This window comes from Loxodonta africana, chromosome 1 (assembly GCF_030014295.1).
Source record: "Loxodonta africana isolate mLoxAfr1 chromosome 1, mLoxAfr1.hap2, whole genome shotgun sequence".
Classification (NCBI taxonomy): Eukaryota; Metazoa; Chordata; class Mammalia; order Proboscidea; family Elephantidae; genus Loxodonta; species Loxodonta africana.
Window position 1 is genome coordinate 171684913 of NC_087342.1, and position 12489 is coordinate 171697401.

The window sequence follows — 12489 nt, forward strand, 5'->3', positions numbered from 1 at the left end:
TATTACAAAGCATCTTCTCTGACCATAAGACCATGAAAGTAGAAATCAATAACAGAAAAAGCAGGGAAAAGAAATCAAATATTTGGAAACTGAACAATTCCCTGCTCAAAAAAGACTGGGTTATAGAAGACATTGAGGATGGAATATAGAAATTCAGAGAATCCAATGAGAATGAAAACGCTTCCTATCAGAATCTTCAGGACACAGCAAAAGCAGGGCTCAGAGGTCAATTTATATCAGTAAATGCACACATCCAAAAAGAAGAAAGGGCCAAAATCAAAGAATTATCCCTATAACTTGAACAAATAGAAAGAGAGCAACAAAAGAAACCCTCAGGCACCAGAAGAAAACAAATAATAAAAATTAAAGCAGAATTAAATGAGAGAACAAAAAAACAATTGAAAGAGCTAACAAGACCGAAAGCTGATTCTTTGAAAAAATTAACAAAATAGATAAACCACTGGCCAGACTGACAAAAGAAAAACAGGAGAGGAAGCAAATAACCCAATAAGAAATGAGATGGGCGATATTACAACAGACCCAAATTAAATTAAAAGAATCATATCAGATTACCATGAAAATTGTAATGTAACAATTTGAAAACCTAGCAGAAATGGATGAATTCCTAGAAACACACTACCTACCTAAACTAACACAAACAGAGGTAGAACAACTAAATAGACCCATATCAAAAGAAGAGATTGAAAAGGTCATCAAAAACTCCAAAAAAAAAAAAAACCTTGGCCCGGACAGCTTCACTGCAGAGTTCTACCAAACTTTCAGAGAAGAGTTAACACCACTATTACTAAAGGTATTTCAGAGCATAGAAAAGGACAGAATACTCCCAAACTCATTCTATGAAGCCACCATATCCCTGATACCATAACCACAAAAAAAGAAAATTACAGACCTATAACCCTCATGAACTTAGATGCAAAAATCCTCAACAAAATTCTAGCCAATAGAATTCAACAACATATCAAAAAAATAATTCACCATGACCAAGTGGGATTCATACCAGGTATGCAGGGATGGTTCGACATTAGAAAAACAATTAACGTAATCCATCATATAAATAAAACAAAAGACAAGAACCACATGATTTTATCAACTGATGCAGAAAACGCATTTGACAAAGTTCAACACCCATTCGTGATAAAAACTCTCAGCAAAATAGGAATAGAAGGAAAATTCCTCAACATAACAAAGGGCATTTATACAAAGCCAGTAGCCAACATCATCCTAAATGGAAAGAGTCTGAAAGCATTCCCCTTGAGAACGGGAACTAGGCAAGAATGCCCTTTATCACCACTCTTATTTAACATTAGAAATCCTGGTGGCATAGTGGTTAAGAGCTATGTCTGCTAACCAAAAGATTGTCAGTTCGAATCCACCAGGTGCTCCTTGGAAACCCTATGAGGGCACTTCTACTCTGTCCTATAGGGTTGCTATGAGTTGGAATCAACTCAATGGCAGTGGGTGGCATTTTATTCAACATTATGCTGGAGGTCCTAGCCAGAGCAATCAGGCTAGATAAAGAAATAAAGGGCATTCAGATTGGTAAGGAAGAAGTAAAAGTATCTCTATTTGCAGATGACGTGATCTTATACACAGAAAACCCTAAAGAATCCTCAAGGGAGCTACTTAAACTAATAGAAGAGTTTAGCAAAGTATCAGGATACAAGATAAACATACAAAAATCAGTTGGATTCCTCTACACCAACAAAAAGAGCACCTAGGAGGAAATCATCAAATCAATACCATTTACAGTAGCCCCAGGAAGATAAAATAAAGAAAGAATAAAATACATAGGAATAAATCTTACCAGAGATGTAAAAGACCTATACAAAGAAAACTACAAGCCACTACTGCAAGAACCCAAAAGAGACCTACATAAGTGGAAAAACATACCTTGCTCATGGATAGGAAGACTCAACATTGTAAAAATGTCTATTCTACCAAAAGCCATCTATAAATACAATGCAATTCCCATCCAAATTCCAACGACCTTTTTTAATGAGATGGAGGAACAAGTCACCAACTTCATATGGAAGGGAAAGAGGCCCCAGATAAGTAAAGCATTACTGAAAAAGAAGAACAAAGTGGGAGGCCTCACACTACCTGATTTTAGAACCTATCATACCACCACAGTAGTCAAAACAGACTGGTATTGGTGCAACAACAGATAGACCAATGGAACAGAATTGAGAATCCAGACATAAATCCATCCACATATGAGCAGCTGATATTTGACAAAGCCCCAAACCAGTTAAATGGGGCAAAAACAGTCTGTTTAACAAATGGTGCTGGCATAATTGGATATCTATTTGCAAAAAAATGAAACAAGACCCATACCTCACACCATGCACAAAAATGAACTCAGAATGGATCAAAGACCTAAATATAAAATCTGAAACAATATAGACCATGGAAGAAAAATAGGGACAATGCTAGGAGCCCTAATACATGGCATAAACAGTATACAAACATTACTAACAATGCAGAAGAGAAACTAGATAACTGGCAGCTTCTAAAAATCAAACACCTGTGCTCATCCAAAGACTTCACCAAAAGAGTGAAAGGATTACCTACAGACCGGGAAAAAGTTTTTAGCTATGACATTTCTGATCAGCATCTGATCTCTAAAATCTACATGATACTGCAAAAACTCAACTACAAAAAGACAAATAACCCAATTAAAAAATGGGCAAAAGATATGAACAGTCACTTCACTAAAGAAGACATTCAGGTAGCTAACAGATACATGAGGAAATGCTCACGATCATTAGCCATTAGAGAAATGCAAATCAAGCCACAGTGTGATTCCATCTCACCCCAAAACACGAAATAATAAATGTTGGAGAGGTTGTTAAGAGACTGAAACTCTTATACACTGCTGGTGCGAATGTAAAATGGTACAACCATTTTGAAAATCGATTTGGCATTTCCTTAAAAAACTGGAAATAGAACTACCATACAATCCAACAATCCCTCTCCTTGGAATATATCCTAGAGAATAAAAGCCTTTGCACGAACGGATATATGCACACTCATGGTCATTGCAGGACTGTTTACAATAGCAAAAGAGATGGAAGCAACCAAGCTGCCCGTCAACGGATGAATGGATAAAGAAATTATGGTATATTCACACAATGGAATACTATGCATCGATAAAGAGCAATGATGAATCCGTGAAACATTTCATAACATGGAGGAATCTGGAAGACATTTGCTGAGTGAAATTAGTCTGTTGCAAAAGGACAAATATTGTATAAGACCACTATTATAAGAACTTGAGAAATAGTTTAAACTGAGAAGAAAATATTCTTTGATGGTTATGAGAGGAGGGAGGGAGAGGGGTTTTCACTAACTAGATACTAGATAAGTACTATTATAGGTGAAGGGAAAGACAGCACACAATACAGGAGAGGTCAGCACAACTGGACTGAACCAAAAGCAAAGAAGTTTCCTGAATAAACTGAACGCTTCGAAGGCCAGCGTAACAGGAGCAGGGGTTTGGGGACCATGGTTTCCGGGGACATCTAAGTCAATTGGCATAATAAAATCTATTAAGAAAACATTCTGCATCCCACTTTGGAGAGTGGTGTCTGGGGTCTTAAACACTAGCAAGCAGCCCTCTAAGATGTATCAGCTGGTCTCAACCCACCTGGAACAAAGGAGAATGAAGAACACCAGAGACACAAGGTAATTATGAGCCCAAGAGACAGAAAGGACCACATTAACCAGAAACTCCATCTACCTGAGACCCAAAGAACCAGATGGTACCCGGCTACAACCCATGACTCCCCTGACGGGGAACACAACAGAAAATCCCTGAGAGAGCAGGAGAGCAGTGGGATGCAGACCCCAAATTCTCGTAAAAAGACAAGACTTAATGGTCTGACTGAGACTAGAAGGACCCCAGAGGTCATGGTTCCCAGACCTTCTGTTAGCCCAAGATAGGAACCATTCCCACAGCCAACTCTTCAGATAGGGATTGGGCTGGACTATGGGATAGAAAATCATACTGGTGAAGAATGAGCTTCTTGGATCAAGTAGACACATAAGACCATGTTGGCATCTCCTGTCTGGTGAGAAGGTGAGAAGGCAGAGGGGGCCAGAAGCTGACCAAATGGACTTGAAAATGGAGAGCAGAGGGAAGGAGTGTGCTCTCTCATTGGTGGGAGAGCAATTAGGAGTATATAGTGGGGCAGTTTGAATCTGCCAGGTGCTCCTTGGAAACTCTATGGAGCAGTTCTACTCTGTCCTATAGGGTCGCTATGAGTTGGAATCGACTCGATGGCACTGGGTTTGGCTTGTTTTTTTTAATATAAATTTTTGTATGAGAGACTAATTTGATTTGTAAACTTTCACTAAAAGCACAGTAAAAATTAATTAAAAAGAATAGATTTGATGCCTTGAACACTAATGACCAAAGACCAGACAAGTTGTGGAATGACATCAGGGACATCATACATGAAGAAAGCAAGGGGTCTTTAGGAAAAGATAGGAAAGAAAGAAAAGACCAAGATGGATGTCAAAGGAGACTCTGAAACTTGCTCTTGAATGTCAAGCGGCTAAAGCAAAAGGAAGAAACGATGAAGTAAAAGAACTGAACAGAAGATTTCAAAGGGTTCCTAGTGAAGACAAAGTAAAGTATTATATAGACGTGTGCAAAGAGCTGGAGATGGAAAACCAGAAGGGAAGAACACACTCGGTGTTTCTCAAGCTGAAAGAACTGAAGAAAAAATTCAGGCCTCGAGTTGCAATAGTGAAGGATTCTATGAGGAAAATATTAAATGATGCAGGAAGCATCAAAAGAAGATGGAAGGAATACACAGAGTCATTATACCAAAAATAACTAGTTGAAGTTCAACCATTTCAGGAGGTAGCATATGATCAGGAACCCGTGGTACTGAAGGACTAAGTCCAAGCTGCACTGAAGGCATTGGTGAAAAACAAGGCTCCAGGAATTGATGGAATATCAAGTGAGATGTTTCAACAAATGAATGCAGTGTTCACTCATCTAAGCCAAGAAATATGGAAGATAGCTTCCTGGCCAACCAACTGGAAAATATCTATATTTATGCCTATTCCCAAGAAAGGCGATCCAACCGAATGTGGAAATTACAGAACAATATCGTTAATATCACATGCAAGCAAAATTTTGCTGAAGATCATTCAAAAGCGGCTGCAGCAGTATATCGACAGGGAACTGCCAGAAATTCAGGCCTGATCCAGAAGAGAATGTGGAACCAGAGATATCATTGCTAATGCCAGATGGATCGTGGCTGAAAGCAGAGAGTACGAGAAGGATGTGTACCTGTGTTTTACTGACTATGGAAAGGCATTCAACTGTGTGGATCATAACAAAGTATGGATAACACTGTGAAGAATGGGAATTCCAGAACACTTAATTGTGCTCATGAGGAATCTGTACACAGATGAAGAGGCAGTTGTTCGGACAGAACAAGGGGATACTGAGTGGTTTAAAGTCGGGAAAGGTACACAACAGGATTGTATCCTTTTACCATACCTATTCAATCTGTATGCTGAGCAAATAATCCGAAAAGCTGGACTATATGAAGAAGAACTGGGCATCAGGATTGGGAAAGACTCATTAACAACCTGCGTTATGCAGATGACACAACCTTGCTTGCTGAAAGTGAAGAGGACTTGAAGCACTTACTAATGAAGATCAAAGACCATAGGCTTCAGTATGGATTGCACCTCAACATAAAGAAAACAAAAATCCTCACAACTGGACCAATGAGCAACATCATGAGAAATGGAGAAAAGATTGAAGTTGTCAAGGATTTCATTTTACTTTGATCCACAATCAACAGCCATGGAAGCAGCAATCAAGAAATCAAAAGATGTATTGCCTTGGGCAAATCTGCTGCAAAGGACCTCTTTAAAGTGTTGAAAAGCAAAGGTGTCACCTTGAAGATTAAAGTGAGCCTAACCCAAGCCATGGTATTTTCAACTGCATCATGTGCATGTGAAATCTGGACAATGAATAAGGAAGACCAAGGAAGAATTGATGCCTTTGAATCATGGTGTTGGCGAAGAATATTGAATATACCATGGACTGCCAAAAGAACGAACAAATCTGTCTTGGAAAAAGTGCAACCAGAATGCTCCTTAGAAGCAAGGATGGCGAGACTGCGTCTTACATATTTTGGACATTTTGTCAGGAAGGATCAGTCCCTGGAGAAGGACATCACACTTCGCAGAGTACAGGGTCATTGGAAAAAAGGAAGACCCTTAACAAGGTAGATTGACACAGTGGCTGCAACAATGGGCTCAAGAATAACAACGATTGTAAGGATGGCGCAGGACCAGGCAGTGTCTCGTTCTGTTGTGCAGAGGGTTGCTATGAGTTGGAACTGACTTGACAGCACCTAACAACAACATTTCCATGGACATTGATCGTGGGTCCAAGTAAAATGAAACCCTTGACAACTTCAATATTTTCTCTGTTTATCATGATGTTGCTTACTGGTCCACTTGTAAGGATTTTTGTTTTCTTTATGTTAAGGTGTAATCCATGGAAGGCTTTGATCTTTGTTGTTGTATTGTTATAGTTAGGTGCCATCAAATTGACTCCGACTCATAGCAGCCCATGCAACAAAGTAGAACTGCCTCATAGGAGTGTCTCGACTACAATTTTTGTGGAATCAGGTCGTTCTCCCACAGAGCCCCTGGATGGATCTGAACTGCAACCCTTTCAGTTAGCAGCCAAGCACTTAACCACTGCAACACCAGGGCTCCTTTAAGAGAAGGCTAAGGATTTAAATGCTGCGTATAAAGATGGCACAGGGGAAGTCATGGGGAGGGTCATGATGTGAAGTACAAACATTGTCTTGAAGGACACCTAGGACTCATCACATGAAGAAGTGAAGGAAGAGAATTCCAGGACACCAGAACGGAAAGTGAAAAAACACAAAGGCTTTGAGAATGTCTGGGGAAGGGGAAAATGCTCATGTGGCTTTTTTTTTAATTCCCTTTTTTGTGTTTTTTTTTTTAAATTTATGTAATATATTAATGAAGTCCCTAGGTGGTATAAGCAGTTTGCACTCTACTACTAACCTGAAGGCTCACAGTTCAAACCCACCCAGTGGTGCCATAGAAGAAAGCCCTGGCAACCTGTTTCTGTAAAGGTCACAGCCATGAAAACCCTATACAGCAGTATTCTGCAACATATGGAGTTGCCATGATGAAATCAACTCAATGGCAATGGATTTTTGTTTTAATGTATTAATATAGTAGTAGGTACATAATTTACAAATATACACGTGTCAGAGATTTGTCCTCAAGAATTGTTATAATGGAAAACACAGTCAAAAAGTTTGGCAAGCATTAGTGTAAGCAATAGAATCCATCAGAGATTTTTAAACAAATGACTAGAACAGATCCATGTCTTACAAAGATAACCTTGGTTCAACGCATGGAGTGTACTGAAGGGAGTGGAGATACAGGCAGAGTGGCTGGGCAGAAAGCCATCACTACAGTCCAGGTGAAGGTGCTAATGAGGGCATGAGTGAGGGTAACAGAGAGGGATGGAGGAAGAGATGAACATAGGAGAATCTTTCAGAAGAAACATCAGTTAGGACTGGTTTCCATTTTGAGGGTATGGAGTGAGAAGAGTTTGAGATTAGCTTGGAAAGCTGGGGAAACAATAATTTGACAAAGACGATAAAAGAGAAGGAGAAGATGTGGAGAAGAGGAAAAAGGATGAGCTCAGTTTTAGAAATGTTGAGTGTAGGATGCCTGTGGAACAAGTAGGTGGAGATGTCCAATAAAACAGTTGATATGCCAACCTGGAAACCAGGGGTCTAACCAAGCAAGCCTCTGGGTACATAACATCCTCACATAATCATCCAATCCCCTCTCTGCCCATAGACGGATTGACCCACCCAAAAAAGTATATGGGGCACCTCTCTATGCTAGGCACCATGCTCACGTGGTCAGTGGAAAAGAGGCAGTGAACCAGCAGAGGGCGTTCCTGCCTGATAAGCAGAGCCCAGGCCCTAGTCACTGCAGGGATTGGCTTCTGTCCTGTAAGACTCGCAGGACAGTCTTGATGCCTCAACCCTGGGTGGTGTGCAGAAGGGAGGCAACCATCACTATCAGGTAAAGAACCCAAAGTGATGGGCACTGGCTCACTGCTCTCACAACAGTGCTCCCAACACTGCCTGCCACACCAGGGCCCAGAATCAACTGGAACTCTACAGCCAGGGGGCATCAGGTGGCATATGGATAAAGAAAGTCACCAACAAAGCCCAAAGGAAAGCCCCTGGCCTTGAGGCAAGTTGGCTGTCCTTGTCTTCCTCCCGATGCCTGGGATATTCCCCAAGACTGTGACAGGCTAGGACAGAACTCAACACATGCTACCAAGTGTGAATTAGAAGAGTGTTTGACTCATAATTTATAAGCAATGTATTTTCAAACTTCTCCATGCTCGATCATCACATCTTGCCCATCCTATAATAAGGGTGTCTAAAAAAGCTTCAGCGTACCTGGATGGTGCAAACAGTTAACACTCTCAGCTGCTATCCACAAGGTTGGAGGTTTGAGTCCACCTGGAGTTGCCTCAGAAGAAAGGCCTGGCAATCTAACTACTTCTGAAAAATCAGCCATTGAAAACCCTATGGAGCACAGTTCTACTCTGACACCCAGGGAGTCGCCATGAGTCAGAGTTGACTCAAAAGCAACTGGTTCAGATTTGGGTTTAAGTAAGCTTCTTGGCCTGAAGTTGACAATGGCTCTGCCCTGGAATTCCAGAATGCAGGACTTTGTCCTAACCCTGCCACTGTCATTGACTCTGCAACTAGACATTTCAGTTATGGCACCCCAGTATCCTTGCAATGAAACTTGTTAACTACCTCACAGAATGCAATAGAATGCCTCCAAACACCAGAATTTTAAAATCCAGGCCACAATAATTATTGTTCATTTTCAACAGGTTAACCTGTCAAGAATTGGAAGGAAATTCCAGGTTGACGAGTTCAAGAAAAACAAGTTGAAAGAATAAAAATTAGATTAATAATTTTCACTCAAGTAGAATTCTTGCCCTCAAGACTTCCCCTCTTGACTGGTGCACAAAGCATCTTAGGACGTATCCTGACCACTGGAGGGTCTTGGGTCCTGCTGGGAGAGGTAAGTGCACACTGGGAGCCGCATCAGCAAGCACACGCCCTGGGGTGTTAGATCAGCTCTTTCAGAATGTCCCTAGATGCTTGCTTTCATCAATTTTATGGTCTTCATGAGCTTGCACTGCCCTGGGGTAGAGGTAGATGTTGGTGTGGAGTTCCAGATACCCTTTAAAAAGGAGCTGAGGACACCAGACTGTCTCCTCTGCTCTGGGGGAAGAGTTGGGACCTTTGTGAAGTACATCTCTCCATCATCAGGAATGAGTGCAGCAGAAATGTGACTAGCCTAAAATTTAAAAAAATGTAGGTGTTTGCTAAGTCATAACAAACCATTGTGAGGCACATTTACCATCGACAGCCGTCATGGATTAAATTATGTCCCCCCACCCAAATGTGTGTTGGAATCCTAGCCACTGTACCTGTGGATGTAATTCTGTTTGGAAATAGGGTTTTTTTTTTGTTATGTTACTTAGATCATATCTGAGTGGGGTGAATTCTGAATCTAATCACTTCCAAGTTACACAAAGAACACATGGAGGTAGTGGATGGACGGATACTACATGAGGATCATCACAAGTGAAAGAACCAAAGAACTCCAGGGACTACCTACCCACGAGAAAGGGATCAACATGGCCAAGACCCTGATTTGGACTTCTAGCCTCCAGAACTTAGTTCTTTAAAGCCACCCACTTGTGGTATTTGTGTTACAGCAGCACTAGGAAACTAAGATAATAGTTTATAGGAAAATAGATAAAAACCTTTGGATGAAATGTTAAGATAAGCACTATGAATACATTTTCTTCTTTAACACAGGAAACCGATCACCACTATTTTCATCCTAAAGATATATAACCAAAATAAATACAAATCCTTTTTTCTGAACTTGCTTTTCATTATTGCATTTTGTGTTTCTCCCATTATTTCTAAATCAACTCATCCCTCCCCCTCTCCGTCGTCCTACCAGTCAGAGTCTTGTTGTATAGGGTAGATACTTCCATCCTTGTCTCTCAGACAGCTGAAAATAGGGTGAGGGTGGTAACAGTTACACTGCTTCGTGGCACTTTATGCAAACTGAGGGCTGCCCAGAAGACTCCCATCAAAAGGCACCAGCCTAAAGAAAAAGATTTGCCATTTTCAATCCCACTGACCTCTTCAATCCCACTCCCATCACCGATTTCCTTTCTTCAAGGCATTTCAAGTAAAAAGGGTCAAAGAAATGAACTGCTGACCTACAGACTTTTAATCCTGCTTCTGGGGGTAGTTTGGACACAAACCCATGGACAGTAGACAGTGGGTTAGTGAAATTGATGGTACCACACAGCATTATCTAAACAACCAGGACCCGGGGCAGGGGCAGGGGCAGGGCAGGGGGTGGGGAACACGAGGATGTCTGATTTCCTTCGTGACTGTGAGGCATGGACCTATCATAGCTCCTATGATGTCATATCTTACACATCACAGCTAGTTCCTTGAGCACTTTCATCGGTGTCACCACTGAGCCAGACTGAACACTAAGTACTAGACAGAATTTCCAATGACCCTGACTTCCTGGGCAGACATTCTCACTAGAGGACCACGCTTTCTGTGACGTACAACCCCATGCAGGAGACAGCAGGAAGCATGAACTGCAGCTGCAGAACTCTAGGCAGCCCAAGGTACTGACATTACACATGGCGGCCAGTGTGGAATGCTGGGAAACTCCATTCCCTAGACCCACCCAGCCCAGTTCCTAGACAGCAGCCAGAAATCTGAAAGGTGGTTCAAACTTACCCAGAATTAGTCACCAGCAGGAACATTCTCTAAAAGCTGCTCTGAAAGCTAAAGGCTAACCTTCCCAGGAGACATTATGGGTAAGACTCAGAGGACCACAGTCTCTATGATGAACTCAGCAATACCATCCTACCAAGAATTTCAGTTTCAAATCCTCAGGATCAGAGAGAGATAGGGACACCCTAGAGTTCAGAGCAATACTTACCAAACGTCAGGTCTTTAGGTCCAATCTTTGCAATATTTTGCTATATCTGAACACCCCTCCGTTTCACATTTATTTATTGTTAACTTAAATTTGTAAATGGCCTATTTAAATAAGTACCTTTTAAATGAAACTTTGCCACACTCATAAATGGAAATCAAGTGTTGATTTCTGAAAATACGAATATATGCAAACTAACCATAAAATTAAACACATTTATTAAAATAATAATCTCACATGAAAGCTTCACTCATTTCTGATGGTTACTGTACCACACTTTGGGGGATGAGAGTAGAAATGGTTTACAGGATGACCATGAAGCAAAACTTCTATTTCTTATAGCAATCACTGGCAAATGGAGATGAACTGTATTTTATTTTATAGTGAATCTTACTGTCCTTTGCATGCAGAAAGATCTTTCTTTTATAAGCATTAAAAATAATACACAATAGAAAAATGCCCTTATCGTGTGTTCCGATTATCAGTTACATTAAATACATTAAAAAGTACTATATAATCAGTTGCAGTCAAGTCAATTCCAACTCATGGTGATCCCAAGTGTGTTAGAGTAGAACTGTGCTCCATAGGGATTTCAGTGGCTGGTTTTTCAAAAGAAGATCACCAACACTTTCTCCCAAGGCACCTCTGGGTGGACTTGAATCACCAACATTTAGGTTAGCAGCCTAGCACGCTAATCATTTGCACCACCTGGGGACTCCAACTATTGTAGTAGTTGTGGCTTATTATATCTCACCATTTTGTGGGTCAGGAATTTAGGAAGGTCTCAGCTGGGTAGTACGTCTCTGATCTGCATGGCATCAGCTTGGGTGGTGGAACTGAAAGATCCACTTCCAAGATAGTTTCCTCTCTCACATGCCTGGTGTTCCTAACCTCTTTCTCTCTCTGCATGGAATCTCATCCTCCAGGACTTCTTCACGTGTCTTTGGCTTCTCACAGCATGATAGGCTTAGAGTAGTGACACTTCTTAGGTGGTGGCTCAGTGCTTCCAAGAGTGAGCATTCCAAGAAACCCAGGTGGAGCTACAAGTCTTCTTATGCCAGTCCTGGAATGTCACTTCCACTGCATTATATTAAGCAACAAGTCAGGTAGGACAGCCTGGATTCAAGGAGAGGTGAACTAGGCCCCTTCTTTCTATGGAAAGAGTGTCAAAGAATCTGCGGCCATCTTTGTTCCACCACTCCATTCTTAAGTAACTGAAACAGAGAAAACATGCAGATGCGGGGTTTCCCCATCTGAATAAAAGTGCACCACATATTCAGGAGGCAGATTATACTAAAGCAAAGGCCTGGGATTTGGAATCCATTTACACCACTTACTAGGAGACCTGGAAGAAGACCTGGT

At 41.1% G+C, this 12489-nt stretch overlaps 1 protein-coding gene across 11 annotated transcripts in view; it reads right to left on the reverse strand.

Annotated features, from left to right (window-relative positions):
* SCML4 (Scm polycomb group protein like 4) overlaps positions 1-12489 on the reverse strand; it is a 153970-nt gene that overhangs the window by 124972 nt on the left and 16509 nt on the right. For 7 of the 11 annotated variants that reach the window (XR_010322550.1, XR_010322551.1, XM_023543052.2 and 4 more), the window contains exon 2: positions 10117-10266. The exons of the other annotated variants lie outside the window; for them this stretch is intronic. Coding sequence is in view for 4 of the 7 variants with exons in the window: in XM_023543052.2 (XP_023398820.2) it covers positions 10117-10153 (37 nt within the window). In the remaining 3 variants the exon portion in view is untranslated. The remainder of the gene's footprint in view (positions 1-10116; positions 10267-12489) is intronic. 11 annotated transcript variants of the gene reach the window in all.